At 50.1% G+C, this 16,184-nt stretch overlaps 1 protein-coding gene across 4 annotated transcripts in view; it reads right to left on the bottom strand.

Moving 5' to 3' along the window:
* Positions 1-16,184, bottom strand: part of LOC112240293 (aldehyde dehydrogenase family 3 member A2) — a 38,017-nt gene that overhangs the window by 17,719 nt on the left and 4,114 nt on the right. For all 4 annotated transcript variants that reach the window (XM_042296482.1, XM_042296483.1, XM_042296484.1 and 1 more), the window contains exons 2-4: positions 12,651-12,829; positions 12,347-12,475; positions 11,963-12,065 (exon numbers count right to left, since the gene is read on the bottom strand). In XM_042296482.1, coding sequence (XP_042152416.1) covers positions 11,963-12,065; positions 12,347-12,475; positions 12,651-12,806 — 388 coding nt within the window. In that variant the 5' untranslated portion in view covers positions 12,807-12,829. The remainder of the gene's footprint in view (positions 1-11,962; positions 12,066-12,346; positions 12,476-12,650; positions 12,830-16,184) is intronic.

Here is a 16,184-nt window from a genome sequence, read left to right as displayed (position 1 = left end):
GAACATATACAGGATGCTACCCTCTACAACATAACCTTCACTATGTCACCAGGACATATACAGGATGCTACTCTCTACAGCATAACCTTCACTATGTCACCAGGACATATACAGGATGCTACCCTCTACTATGTCACCAGGTCTCCTGACCCCTCCTGTCTCAGCCTCCAGTATTTATGCTGCAGTAGTTTGTGTCGGGGGGCTGGGGTCAGTTTGTTATATCTGGAGTACTTCTCCTGTCCTATTCGGTGTCCTGTGTGAATCTAAGTGTGCGTTCTCTAATTCTCTCCTTCTCTCTTTCTTTTGCTCTCTCGGAGGACCTGAGCCCTAGGACCTGAGCTCCAGGACTACCTGACATGATGACTCCTTGCTGTCCCCAGTCCACCTGGCCATGCTGCTGTTCCAGTTTCAACTGACCTGAGCCCTAGGACCATGCCCCAGGACTACCTGACATGATGACTCCTTGCTGTCCCCAGTCCACCTGGCCATGCTGCTGCTCCAGTTTCAACTTCCACCTGACTGTGCTGCTGCTCCAGTTTCAACTGTTCTGCCTTATTATTATTCGACCATGCTGGTCATTTATGAACATTTGAACATCTTGGCCATGTTCTGTTATAATCTCCACCCGGCACAGCCAGAAGAGGACTGGCCACCCCACATAGCCTGGTTCCTCTCTAGGTTTCTTCCTAGGTTTTGGCCTTTCTAGGGAGTTTTTCCTAGCCACTGTGCTTCTACACCTGCATTGCTTGCTGTTTGGGGTTTTAGGCTGGGTTTCTGTACAGCACTTTGAGATATCAGCTGATGTACGAAGGGCTATATAAATACATTTGATTTGATTTGACATATACAGGATACTACCCTCTACAACATAACCTTCACTATGTCACCAGGACATATACAGGATGCTACCCTCTACAACATAACCTTCACTATGTCACCAGGACATATACAGGATGCTACCCTCTACAACACAACCTTCACTATGTCACCAGGACATATACAGGATGCTACCCTCTACAACATAACCTTCACTATGTCACCAGGACATATACAGGATGCTACTCTCTACAACATAACCTTCACTATGTCACCAGGACATATACAGGATGCTACTCTCTACAACACTATGTCACCAGGACATATACAGGATGCTACTCTCTACAACATAACCTTCACTATGTCACCAGGACATATACAGGATGCTACTCTCTACAACATAACCTTCACTATGTCACCAGGACATATACAGGATGCTACTCTCTACAACATAACCTTCACTATGTCACCAGGACATATACAGGATGCTACTCTCTACAACATAACCTTCACTTTGTCACCAGGACATATACAGGATGCTACTCTCTACAACATAACCTTCACTATGTCACCAGGACATATACAGGATGCTACTCTCTACAACATAACCTTCACTATGTCACCAGGACATATACAGGATACTACTCTCTACAACATAACCTTCACTTTGTCACCAGGACATATACAGGATGCTACTCTCTACAACATAACCTTCACTTTGTCACCAGGACATATACAGGATGCTACTCTCTACAACATAACCTTCACTATGTCACCAGGACATATACAGGATGCTACTCTCTACAACATAACTTTCACTATGTCACCAGGAACATATACAGGATGCTACCCTCTACAACATAACCTTCACTATGTCACCAGGACATATACAGGATGCTACTCTCTACAACATAACCTTCACTATGTCACCAGGACATATACAGGATGCTACCCTCTACAACATAACCTTCACTATGTCACCAGGACATATACAGGATGCTACTCTCTACAACATAACCTTCACTATGTCACCAGGACATATACAGGATGCTACTCTCTACAACATAACCTTCACTATGTCACCAGGACATATACAGGATGCTACTCTCTACAACATAACCTTCACTATGTCACCAGGACATATACAGGATGCTACTCTCTACAACATAACCTTCACTATGTCACCAGGACATATACAGGATGCTACTCTCTACAACATAACCTTCACTATGTCACCAGGACATATACAGGATGCTACCCTCTACAACATAACCTCCACTATGTCACCAGGACATATACAGGATGCTACCCTCTACAACACTATGTCACCAGGACATATACAGGATGCTACCCTCTACAACATAACCTTCACTATGTCACCAGGACATATACAGGATGCTACCCTCTACAACATAACCTTCACTATGTCACCAGGACATATACAGGATGCTACTCTCTACAACATAACCTCCACTCCAAATCAAAACTCCAAACCTACAACCTGATTTTGGACAAAATTACGGCATCACCTGGAAGCCTTACAACTACCAAAGATTATCATTCCCAAGATATACAGCACCTGAAAACACCATCCAACCTAAAACTGATTGAGTAATGTTTGGTCTGAAGCTATATTTTATTTCCAAAAGCCAAGGGGAAAAAAAACATTACAATGACATATTTTACTTCATAAGGACTGACTGCTAAATGAAGGCTACCAAGCTTGATACAGCTTCAATTAGCACTGACGTGTCACGTGAGAGTTGTCAACGCCTTTCAGCCCAACAATGGCAGGAGGATCCAACAGTCTACTCCACCCAGATGCAGAGGCCTTTGAAGCTGCCTCCCGCTGTTCAGAGGGAAATACAATACAGTACCCTGTGTATGTAAAGGCAAGAAAAGATTACAAAATGAACCTCCTTATGTAAAATCAAGAGAGGCTTTTTGCTGACTAAAATAAAAATGGGAACATAAGCAACTTAATCTTCCACACAGACCATCCCCTGGTACAGTGCTATATTAACCAGACCATCCCCTGGTACAGTGCTATATTAACCAGACCATCCCCTGGTACAGTGTTATATTAACCAGACCATCCCCTGGTACAGTGTTATATTAACCAGACCATCCCCTGGTACAGTGCTATATTAACCAGACCATCCCCTGGTACAGAGCTATATTAACCAGACCATCCCCTGGTACAGTGTTATATTAACCAGACCATCCCCTGGTACAGTGCTATATTAACCAGACCATCCCCTGGTACAGTGCTATATTAACCAGACCATCCCCTGGTACAGTGTTATATTAACCAGACCATCCCCTGGTACAGTGCTATATTAACCAGACCATCCCCTGGTACAGTGTTATATTAACCAGACCATCTCCTGGTACAGTGCTATATTAACCAGACCATCCCCTGGTACAGTGCTATATTAACCAGACCATCCCCTGGTACAGTGCTATATTAACCAGACCATCCCCTGACACAGTACTATATTAACCAGACCATCCCCTGACACAGTGCTATATTAACCAGACCATCCCCTGGTACAGTGCTATATTAACCAGACCATCCCCTGGCATGGAGCTATATTAACCAGACCATCCCCTGGTACAGTGCTATATTAACCAGACCATCCCCTGGCACAGTGCTATATTAACCAGACCATCCCCTGACACAGTGCTATATTAACCAGACCATCCCCTGGTACAGTGCTATATTAACCAGACCATCCCCTGGTACAGTGCTATATTAACCAGACCATCCCCTGGTACAGTGCTATATTAACCAGACCATCCCCTGGTACAGTGCTATATTAACCAGACCATCCCCTGGCATGGAGCTATATTAACCAGACCATCCCCTGGCACAGTGCTATATTAACCAGACCATCCCCTGGCACAGTGCTATATTAACCAGACCATCCCCTGGCACAGTGCTATATTAACCAGACCATCCCCTGACACAGTGCTATATTAACCAGACCATCCCCTGGTACAGTGCTATATTAACCAGACCATCCCCTGGTACAGTGCTATATTAACCAGACCATCCCCTAACACAGTGCTATATTAACACACTACCACTCTGTTAAGATGAGGGGGTGTTAACGATGGATGGAATCCCAGGTTACTCGACAACGAGGACTCTGAGTCAGCTATAAATCTCTATAAGTCTGGAACAGTATTGGTACAGGGTAACCCCAAACAGTTTTAGCTGGACTTTCACCTAATCAAATAATTAGCCAAGCAGGAGAAGCTCTCCCTTGAGAAAGATACCCCCACCCCGAGCGGGTCAGACCAGACCTCTTCATTGTACAACCCCACAGACAAGCAACCCCAAGCGGAAAGTCAACCTCACAGGACAGAGTACTACCCTCTCATTGAAATGAAGGATCAATTCAACCAGCTGTAGGTAAGGCAGGTGGAGCTGGAACAGCAGGTGATTACACTCCAGTCAGCACAGACCCAGACAACAGTCCAGCACAACAACACCCCCTTAACCAGACCCGGAGAGCTGGAGGTGGAGAGCGAGACATCTGCACTCTGGACAGTGGTGAGACAACTTCATCAGGAGAAAGAGCAGGAGAAAAACAGAGCACTAGAGGAGAGGATCAGACTGCTGGAGGAGAGGGTGAGGGGGATGGAGGAGAGGATCAGACTGCTGGGTGAGGGGGATGGAGGAGAGGATCAGACTGCTGGAGGAGAGGGTGAGGGGGATGGAGGAGAGGATCAGACTGCTGGGTGAGGGGATGGAGGAGAGGATCAGACTGCTGGAGGAGAGGGTGAGGGGGATGGAGGAGAGGATCAGACTGCTGGAGGTGAGGGGGATGGAGGAGAGGATCAGACTGCTGGAGGAGAGGGGGATGGAGGAGAGGATCAGATTGCTGGAGGAGAGGGGGATGGAGGAGAGGATCAGACTGCTGGGTGAGGGGGATGGAGGAGAGGATCAGACTGCTGGGTGAGGGGGATGGAGGAGAGGATCAGACTGCTGGAGGTGAGGGGGATGGAGGAGAGGATCAGACTGCTGGGTGAGGGGGATGGAGGAGAGGATCAGACTGCTGGGTGAGGGGGATGGAGGAGAGGATCAGACTGCTGGGTGAGGGGGATGGAGGAGAGGATCAGACTGCTGGGTGAGGGGGATGGAGGAGAGGATCAGACTGCTGGGTGAGGGGGATGGAGGAGAGGATCAGACTGCTGGGTGAGGGGGATGGAGGAGAGGATCAGACTGCTGGAGGTGAGGGGGATGGAGGAGAGGATCAGACTGCTGGAGGAGAGGTTGAGGGGGATAGAGGAGAGGATCAGACTGCTGGGTGAGGGGGATGGAGGAGAGGATCAGACTGCTGGGTGAGGGGGATGGAGGAGAGGATCAGACTGCTGGAGGAGAGGTTGAGGGGGATAGAGGAGAGGATCAGACTGCTGGGTGAGGGGGATGGAGGAGAGGATCAGACTGCTGGAGGAGAGGGGGATAGAGGAGAGGATCAGACTGCTGGAGGAGAGGGTGAGGGGGATGGAGGAGAGGATCAGACTGCTGGAGGAGAGGTTGAGGGGGATAGAGGAGAGGATCAGACTGCTGGGTGAGGGGGATGGAGGAGAGGATCAGACTGCTGGGTGAGGGGGATGGAGGAGAGGATCAGACTGCTGGAGGAGAGGTTGAGGGGGATAGAGGAGAGGATCAGACTGCTGGGTGAGGGGGATGGAGGAGAGGATCAGACTGCTGGAGGAGAGGGGGATAGAGGAGAGGATCAGACTGCTGGAGGAGAGGGTGAGGGGGATGGAGGAGAGGATCAGACTGCTGGGTGAGGGGGATGGAGGAGAGGATCAGACTGCTGGGTGAGGGGGATGGAGGAGAGGATCAGACTGCTGGGTGAGGGGGATGGAGGAGAGGATCAGACTGCTGGGTGAGGGGGATGGAGGAGAGGATCAGACTGCTGGGTGAGGGGGATGGAGGAGAGGATCAGACTGCTGGGTGAGGGGGATGGAGGAGAGGATCAGACTGCTGGAGGTGAGGGGGATGGAGGAGAGGATCAGACTGCTGAAGGAGAGGTTGAGGGGGATAGAGGAGAGGATCAGACTGCTGGGTGAGGGGGATGGAGGAGAGGATCAGACTGCTGGGTGAGGGGATGGAGGAGAGGATCAGACTGCTGGAGGTGAGGGGGATGGAGGAGAGGATCAGACTGCTGGAGGAGAGGTTGAGGGGGATAGAGGAGAGGATCAGACTGCTGGGTGAGGGGGATGGAGGAGAGGATCAGACTGCTGGGTGAGGGGGATGGAGGAGAGGATCAGACTGCTGGAGGAGAGGGGGATAGAGGAGAGGATCAGACTGCTGGAGGAGAGGGTGAGGGGGATGGAGGAGAGGATCAGACTGCTGGGTGAGGGGGATGGAGGAGAGGATCAGACTGCTGGGTGAGGGGGATGGAGGAGAGGATCAGACTGCTGGAGGTGAGGGGGATGGAGGAGAGGATCAGACTGCTGGAGGAGAGGTTGAGGGGGATAGAGGAGAGGATCAGACTGCTGGGTGAGGGGGATGGAGGAGAGGATCAGACTGCTGGGTGAGGGGGATGGAGGAGAGGATCAGACTGCTGGAGGTGAGGGGATGGAGGAGAGGATCAGACTGCTGGAGGAGAGGTTGAGGGGGATAGAGGAGAGGATCAGACTGCTGGGTGAGGGGGATGGAGGAGAGGATCAGACTGCTGGGTGAGGGGGATGGAGGAGAGGATCAGACTGCTGGAGGAGAGGGGGATAGAGGAGAGGATCAGACTGCTGGAGGAGAGGGTGAGGGGGATGGAGGAGAGGATCAGACTGCTGGGTGAGGGGGATGGAGGAGAGGATCAGACTGCTGGGTGAGGGGGATGGAGGAGAGGATCAGACTGCTGGGTGAGGGGGATGGAGGAGAGGATCAGACTGCTGGAGGAGAGGTTGAGGGGGATGGCGTTTGACAGAGAACAACCTACTAGATAGGTGGCCACCATCACAGAGAAGCCAGCAGAACAGCCCACCTCATCTCACGACAAAAGTCTCCACACCACAGCAGAACAGTCCACACCAGACCCTGGCCATAGCCTCAACACCACAGCAGAACAGTCCACATCAGACCCTGGCCATAGCCTCAACATCACAGCAGAACAGTCCACACCAGACCCTGGCCATAGCCTCAACATCACAGCAGAACAGTCCACACCAGACCCTGGCCATAGCCTCAACATCACAGCAGAACAGTCCACACCAGACCCTGGCCATAGCCTCAACATCACAGCAGAACAGTCCACACCAGACCCTGGCCATAGCCTCAACATCACAGCAGAACAGTCCACACCAGACCCTGGCCATAGCCTCAACATCACAGCAGAACAGTCCACACCAGACCCTGGCCATAGCCTCAACATCACAGCAGAACAGTCCACACCAGACCCTGGCCATAGCCTCAACATCACAGCAGAACAGTCCACACCAGACCCTGGCCATAGCCTCAACATCACAGCAGAACAGTCCACACCAGACCCTGGCCATAGCCTCAACATCACAGCAGAACAGTCCACACCTGAGCACCCCCCCATCAGCCACCCTGATAGCCCTCCTGACAACCTCCCCACATGCAAATGCAAATAGTCCTGGTAGCTATTTGGTTACCTGTTCAGGAGTCTTTTGGCTTGGGGTTAAAAACTGTTGAGAAGCCTTTTTGTCCTGGACTTGGCACTCCGGTACTGCTTGCCATGATGTAGTAGAGAGAACAGCCTATGACTGGGGTATTTCCCATGACTGTGCCTCAAAACCAAATGTTTTCCTGGTCCACCACTTCACCCTGGACTAGAACAGCCTCTATGACCAGGTCCACCCTGGACTAGAACAGCCTCTATGACCAGGTCCACCCTGGACTAGAACAGCCTCTATGACCAGGTCCACCCTGGACTTGAACAGCCTCTATGACCAGGTCCACCCTGGACTTGAACAGCCTCTATGACCAGGTCCACCCTGGACTTGAACAGCCTCTATGACCAGGTCCACCACTCCACCCTGGACTAGAACAGCCTCTATGACCAGGTCCACCACTCCACCCTGGACTAGAACAGCCTCTATGACCAGGTCCACCCTGGACTAGAGCAACCTCTATGACCAGGTCCACCCTGGACTAGAACAGCCTCTATGACCAGGTCCACCACTCCACCCTGGACTAGAACAGCCTCTATGACCAGGTCCACCCTGGACTAGAACAGCCTCTATGACCAGGTCCACCTCTACAAGGCAGCAGAGTCCACCTTCGCCTGGACTCTAAAGGACATCGCTCTCAAACGTATCCCCAACACTTCATACAGGAGCAACAGATCAATAGACACCCCACGCAGACCAGCAAGACCCCCCGGACCTACACACAGAGAACCCACGCCGAGAGGACCTACATCCAGACCACAACACCACCAGCCACATCCAACCCAACCCCCCCCAGTCAACCATGATCAGACCCCCTCAGATCAGACCTATGCCCCTCCTGCCCACCCCATGCACCCCACCCCGCAAAGAGGTCCTCAACATGGAAGCCTGACATATACGCCCAGGCTGTGAGCGGGCAAACAGGCCCAACCCCCACTCTCTCACTAGCCCAAGCCAATGGCATGTACCAGATGCTCAGCAGGCTCTGTTCCCACTTATTGGTCTGAGGCCAAACCACACGACCAACAACACTGGACAGTTTATGGAACATAAAGCCTTCACTATCTCATCCTGGAATATCTAAGGCCTGAGGTCATCTGGCTTTGGCCTGAAGAGCAGGAACCTGAAACAAATAAATCAGAAATACAGACATCGTCATTCTACAAGAAACCTGGTATAGAGGAGACGGACCCACTGGTTGTCCTCTAGGTTACAGAGAGCTGGTAGTCCCATCCACCAAACTACCAGGTGGGTGGTATAGAGGAGACGGACCCACTGGTTGCCCTCTAGGTTACAGAGAGCTGGTAGTCCATCCACCAAACTACCAGGTGGGTGGTATAGAGGAGACGGACCCACTGGTTGCCCTCTAGGTTACAGAGAGCTGGTAGTCCATCCACCAAACTACCAGGTGTGTGGTATAGAGGAGACGGACCCACTGGTTGCCCTCTAGGTTACAGAGAGCTGGTAGTCCCATCCACCAAACTACCAGGTGGGTGGTATAGAGGAGACGGACCCACTGGTTGCCCTCTAGGTTACAGAGAGCTGGTAGTCCCATCCACCACACTACCAGGTGTGCAACAGGGTATAGAGGAGATGGACCCACTGGTTGCCCTCTAGGTTACAGAGAGCTGGTAGTCCCATCCACCAAACTACCAGGTGGGTGGTATAGAGGAGACGGACCCACTGGTTGCCCTCTAGGTTACAGAGAGCTGGTAGTCCCATCCACCACACTACCAGGTGGGTGGTATAGAGGAGGTGGACCCACTGGTTGTCCTCTAGGTTACAGAGAGCTGGTAGTCCCATCCACCACACTACCAGGTGGGTGGTATAGAGGAGGTGGACCCACTGGTTGTCCTCTAGGTTACAGAGAGCTGGTAGTCCCATCCACCAAACTACCAGGTGTGAAACAGGGTATAGAGGAGATGGACCCACTGGTTTCCCTCTAGGTTACAGAGAGCTGGTAGTCCCATCCACCAAACTACCAGGTGGGTGGTATAGAGGAGACGGACCCACTGGTTGCCCTCTAGGTTACAGAGAGCTGGTAGTCCCATCCACCAAGCTACCAGGTGTGTGGTATATAGTAGATGGACAAACTGATTGTCCCCTAGGTTACAGAGAGCTGGTAGTCCCATCCACCACACTACCAGGTGGGTGGTATAGAGGAGGTGGACCCACTGGTTGTCCTCTAGGTTACAGAGAGCTGGTAGTCCCATCCACCACACTACCAGGTGGGTGGTATAGAGGAGGTGGACCCACTGGTTGTCCTCTAGGTTACAGAGAGCTGGTAGTCCCATCCACCACACTACCAGGTGTGAACCAGGGAAGTGACTCAGGGGGTATGCTAATTTGATATAGAGCAGTAATTACTCATTCTATTAAATTAATCAAAACAGGAGCATTTTACATTTGGCTATAAACTCAAAAGGAAATGATCTTAACAGGGAAAAATGTCCTCCTGTGTGCTACCTATATCCCCCACTACAAATTGCTAAATTGTAATTATTTCGCCACTACGGCCTATTTATTGCCTTACCTCCCTAATCTTACCTCATTTGCACATTGACTGTATGTTTGTTTATGTGTAACTCTGTGTTGTTGTGTGTGTCGCACTGTTTTGCTTTATCTTGGCCAGGTTGCAGTTGTAAACGAGAACTTGTTCTCAACTTGCCTACCTGGTTAAATAAAGGTGAAATAAAAAATATAGAATCATCATACTTTAATGAAGACAGCTTCTCCATCATGGAGGGGGAAATCAATCATTTCTCGAATCTGGGACATGTACTAGTCTGTGGCGACCTAAATGCCCTCAGCACAAAGGGGGACAAGCACCTACCTGGAGGTGACAGCATTCCCTCCCTCATGCCCCCATAGGCACAACTATGGCAACGTAACCAACAAAAACGGGTTACAACTCCTGCAGCTCTGTCGCACGCTGGGTATGTACATAGCCAATGGTAGGCTTCGAGGGGACTCCTATGGTAGGTACACCTATAGCTCATCTCTTGGCAGTAGTACTGTAGACTACTTTATCACTGACCTCAACCCAGAGTCTCTCAGAGCGTTCACAGTCAGCCCACTGACACCCCTATCAGATCACAGCAAAATCACCGTCTATTTAAACAGAGCAATACTCAATCATGAGGCATCAAAGCCAAAGCAACTGAATAATATTAAGAAATGCTACAGATGGAAGGACTGTAGCGTAGAAACCTAACAAAAAACATTTAGTGAACAACAAATTCAACCATTTTAGACAACTTCCTGGACAAAACATTCCACTGTAATAGTGAAGGTGTAAACTTGGCAGTAGAAAAGCTAAACAGTATATTTGATCTCTCAGCTTCTCTATGAAATCTAAAAAATGTAAACAGAAAACCGAAGAAAATGAACAACAATGACAAATGGTTTGATGAAGAATGCAAAAACCTAAGAAAGACATTGAGAAACCTGTCCAACCAAAAACATAGAGACCAAAGAAAACCGGAGTCTACGCCTTCACTATGGTGAATCACTAAAACAATACAGAAATACACTACGGAAAAAGAAGGAACAGCACATCAGAAATCAGCTCAATGTAATTGAAGAATCCATAGACTCTAACCACTTCTGGGAAAATTGGAAAACACTAAACAAACAACAACACGAAGAGTTATCTATCCAAAATGGAGATGTACGAGTAAACCACTTCTTCAATCTTTTTGGCCCTATAACAAACAACAAACAGCAAAAACATATACATGATCAAATACAGATCTTAGAATCAACTATTAAAGACGACCAGAACCCACTGGATTCTCCAATTACCTTGAACGAGTTACAGGACAAAATAAAAACCCTCCAACCCAAAAAGGCCTGTGGTGTTGATGGTATCCTCAATGAAATGATCAAATATACAGACCACAAATTCCAATTGGCTATACTAAAACTCTTTAACATCATCCTTAGCTCTGGCACCTTCCCCAATATTTGGAACCAAGGGTTGATCACCCCAATCCACAAAAGTGGAGACAAATTTGGTTGGTGGGGTAAGTGTGTGTGTCAGAGCTGTGTGTAAATTGACTATGCAAACCTTTTGGGATTTTCAACACATTAATGTTTCTTCTAAAAAGAAGTGACGCAGTCAGTCTCTCCTCAACTCTTAGCGAAGAGAGACTGGCAGCATAGTATTTATATCAGCCCTCTGATTACAATGTAGAGCAAGTGGTGCCACTCTGTTCTGGACCAGCTGCAGCTGAACTAGGTCTTTCCCTGCAACACTGGACCACACAACGGGACAATAACCAAGATTAGACAAGAGCCTGCAGGACTTGCTTTGTGGAGTGTGGTGTCAAAAAAGTAGAGCATCTCTTTATTACAGCCAGACCTCTCCTCATCTTTACAACCATTACATGTATATGTTTTGAACATGACAGTTTACAATCTAAGGCAACGCTGAAAATAAACACAGCTATGGAGGAATAGGAATGGAGGGGAAAGATAAACATGGGGGGCGTACCAGCCGCGATGGCCCCGACCAGGGGCTGCAGGGTGAGGGCCCAGGGGTAGTTCCAGGCCCCGATGATGAGGACCACTCCCAGGGGCTCTGGCTGGATATATACCTTCAATTACATGAAACTGTATTAATCCTCTCAGTCAGTGGCTAAATGGTTTACATATATACTCCTAGAAAAAAAAATGTCCTTCAGCTGTCCCCATGGAAGAAACCTTTAGAAGAAACCTTTTGAGATCCATGTAGAACCGTGTTGGGTTTCATATAGAACCCTGTGTGGGAGGGGTTATTCAAATGCTTCTCCAAACGGAGACAGCCGTAGGACCTACTTTCTAAGAGAGTAGTTAAGTGTAAATGTCTGCTGTTAAGGACTGATGTAGTTCACTGTACCTGGTCTGAGATGGTGAGGAGGCTCTTCTCTACTGGCCGAGGAGCAGCCCACTGCGCCAGCTTTGACACAGCCAGGCTGATCTCATTCTCCAGGCCGATCAGCTCCAACAATGGGGTGTCGTACTGGCTCTGTGAAACGCAAAGTGAGATTTATTGATGTGAGATAAAGGACACGTTCCAAATGGAACATCACGCCCTACTTTTGACCAGGGCACAAAAGGCAAATTCACTTTACTTCCTGAAATGTTTGTCTTCAATATTTTAATTGACCCCAACCCAGATAAGTCCAGTGCGAAGATTTTACCCTGTTGATGTCCTGTTTGAGGGCGGTGGCGATCTCTCCCTGTCTGTCTGTGATCATCCTCTGGAGGGACTTGAGCTGCTGAACTCTGAACTCCAGGGGTCGCGACCTCCCGGCAAGGAAGTTCTCCCTGGCCCGCTGCACCACCTGCATCTCCATGGAAAAGTGTCACCAGCACACACCTGGATAGACAGACCGACAGACACAGGTCACCAACTCGCACCTGTAGAGTACACACACAGGTACCGGTCACCAGACCACACCTGTACAGACAGACCAACAGAGAGTACAGACAGATACAGGTACCTGTCACCAGACCACACCTGTACAGTATAGATACAGGTACCGGTCACCAGACCACACCTGTACAGACAAATCAACAGAGAGTACAGACAGATACAGGTACCTGTCACCAGACCACACCTGTACAGTATAGATACAGGTACCTGTCACCAGACCACACCTGTACAGTATAGATACAGGTACCTGTCACCAGACCACACCTGTACAGTATAGATACAGGTACCTGTCACCAGACCACACCTGTACAGTATAGATACAGGTACCTGTCACCAGACCACACCTGTACAGTATAGATACAGGTACCTGTCACCAGACCACACCTGTACAGTATAGATACAGGTACCTGTCACCAGACCACACCTGTACAGTACAGATACAGGTACCTGTCACCAGACCACACCTGGACAGTACAGATACAGGTACCTGTCACCAGACCACACCTGTACAGTATAGATACAGGTACCTGTCACCAGACCACACCTGTACAGTACAGATACAGGTACCTGTCACCAGACCACACCTGTACAGTACAGATACAGGTACCTGTCACCAGACCACACCTGTACAGTACAGATACAGGTACCTGTCACCAGACCACACCTGTACAGTATAGATACAGGTACCTGTCACCAGACCACACCTGGACAGTACAGATACAGGTACCTGTCACCAGACCACACCTGTACAGTATAGATACAGGTACCTGTCACCAGACCACACCTGGACAGTACAGATACAGGTACCTGTCACCAGACCACACCTGTACAGTATAGATACAGGTACCTGTCACCAGACCACACCTGTACAGTACAAGACCACTAGACCACAATGTAAATTGTCCGGTGGTGATTTTTATTAATTGTTCAGCAGTCTAATGGCTTGGGGGTAGAAGCTGTTGAGGAGCCTTTTGGTCCTAAACTTGCCATTCCTGTACCGCTTGCCGTGCGATAGCAGAGAAAACAGTCTATAACTTGAGTGACTGGAGTCTCTGACAATTTTATGGGCTTTCCTCTGACACCGCTTTTTATATAGGTCCTGGATGGCAGGAAGCTTGGCCCCAGTGATGTACTGGGCCATACGTACTACCCTCTGTAGCGCCTTACGGTCAAATGCCAAGCAGTTGCCATACCAGGCAGTGATGCAACCGGCCAGGATGCTCTCGATTGTCACGATTTACACCGAAGTCGTTTCCTCTCCTTGTTCGGGCGGTGTTCGGCGGTCGGCGTCACCGGTCTTCTAGCCATCGTCGATCCACTTTTCATTTTCCATTTGTTTTGTCTTGTTTTCCTACACACCTGGTTTCCATTTCCCTCATTAAGTATTTTGTATTTAACCCTCTGTTCCCCCCCCATGTCCTTGTGTGGAATTGTTTGTTTCTTGTAGTGCTTGTGCACGGTATGCTGGTATTTACCGGGTTATGTTTGACCCATTTCATGTATTGTTCTGTTGACGGTAGTTTATGTATATTAAACGACACCGTTGTAAATCAATTTTTGCTCTCCTGCACCTGACTTCTCAGCACTGCCATGGACCAACAATGGACCGCTGGGAGAGACAGGGAGTTCCTCCAGCGCCTCCCCCAGCACAACAGGGGTCTCCACTACTCACTCCCCCTGCACCCGGTTCCAGTGGGATTCGCCTCACCCTCCTCGGGGAGTACGATGGGACGGCTGCCCGCTGCCAGGGTTTCCTGCTGCAGTTGGAGTTATACCTGGCAACCGTCCACCCGGCTCCTTCAGGCTGTGAGAGGGTGTCCTCCCTCATCTCCTGCCTCTCTGGGAAAGCCCTGGAGTGGGCCAACGCCGGTGCTGGACCACTTTGAGGAGTTCACCCGTCGTTTCCGGGCAGTCTTCGACCACCCGCCCGGGCAGAGCGGCGGGTGAACGTCTTTTCTACCTACGGCAGGGGACGAGGAGCGCACAGGAGTTCGCTTTGGACTTTCGGACCCTGGCCTCCGGAGCAGGATGGAACAACAGGGCCCTGATCGACTACTATCGCTGCAGTTTGCGCAAGGACCTCCATCGAGAGTTGGCCTGCAGGGACACCACCCTCACCTTCGAACAGCTGTTAGACCTGTCCATTTGGCTGGATAACCTGCTGGCTACCCGCGGATGTCCAGATTGGGGTCTGTTGGTTCCATCCCCCAGCACCACCGCTCCGATGCCCACGGAGTTGGGAGGTGCTGCGCTCAGGGAGACCGGAGGAGGTTCCGTATCGTGCACCATCTGTGGCCGCAGAGGTCACACTTCCGGTCGGTGCTGGGTTGGTTCCTCTGGGGGTCGAGGCAGCAGGCAGGGTACTCTGGCATCACCTCAGGTGAGCCGGCACCATTCTCACCCAGAGCACTCTGTTGCACACATGTTTTTGTTCATTACTTTTCCTGAGTTTTCCCCGCATTCCCAGCATAAGGCGCTCCTCGATTCAGGCGCGGCTGGGAATTATTGACAGATCATTTGTCCATAGTTTAGGGATCCCCATGGTTCCTGCGGCTATGCCCATCCTAGTTCACGCCTTAGACAGTCAACCATTAGGGTCAGGGTTGATTAGGGAGGCCACCGCTCCTCTGGGTATGGTGGCGCAGGGGGGTCACATGGAGAGAATCAGTCTCTTCCTCATTGACTCTCCTGTGTTCCCCGTGGTGCTAGGCCTAGCTTGTCATGACCCCACTGTTTCATGGCAACGGAGGGCTCTCACGGGGTGGTCGCGAGAGTGCTCGAGGAGGTGTTTAGGGGTTTCCGTAGGTGCTACTACGGTGGAAAGTCCAGACCAGGTCTCCACCGTGCTCATTCCCCCTGAATATGTCGATTTGGCTCTTCTCCAAAAAGAAGGCGACTCAATTATCAACCCATCGACGGGGGAAATGTGTGATAAATCTCTCTTGTTCTGTTGACGGTGGTTTATGGATATTAAACGACACCCTTGTAAACCAGTTTTCGCTCTCCTGCGCCTGACTTCTCTGCCACCAGTACCCACAGCATTACATCGATGGTGCAGCTGTAGAACCTTTGGAGGATCTGGGGGCCCATGCCATATCTTTTCAGTCTCCTGAAGGGGAAAGGTTTTGTCGTGCCCTCTTCAGGATTGTCTTGGTATGTTTGGACGATGACAGTTCGTTGGTGATGTGGACACCAAGGAACTTGAAACTCTCGAGCCGCTCCAGAGGGCCATTATCAGGACCATTTCGAATCTCACCATACCTTCTCTACTAGGCAATCTGGTTTCAGAGGGGGCACG

Source organism: Oncorhynchus tshawytscha, linkage group LG13, assembly GCF_018296145.1.
Source record: "Oncorhynchus tshawytscha isolate Ot180627B linkage group LG13, Otsh_v2.0, whole genome shotgun sequence".
In the NCBI taxonomy this organism is placed as follows: Eukaryota; Metazoa; Chordata; class Actinopteri; order Salmoniformes; family Salmonidae; genus Oncorhynchus; species Oncorhynchus tshawytscha.
The sequence above is the reverse complement of the archived record's forward strand: the minus strand, read 5'-3'. Positions and strand labels throughout refer to the sequence as shown.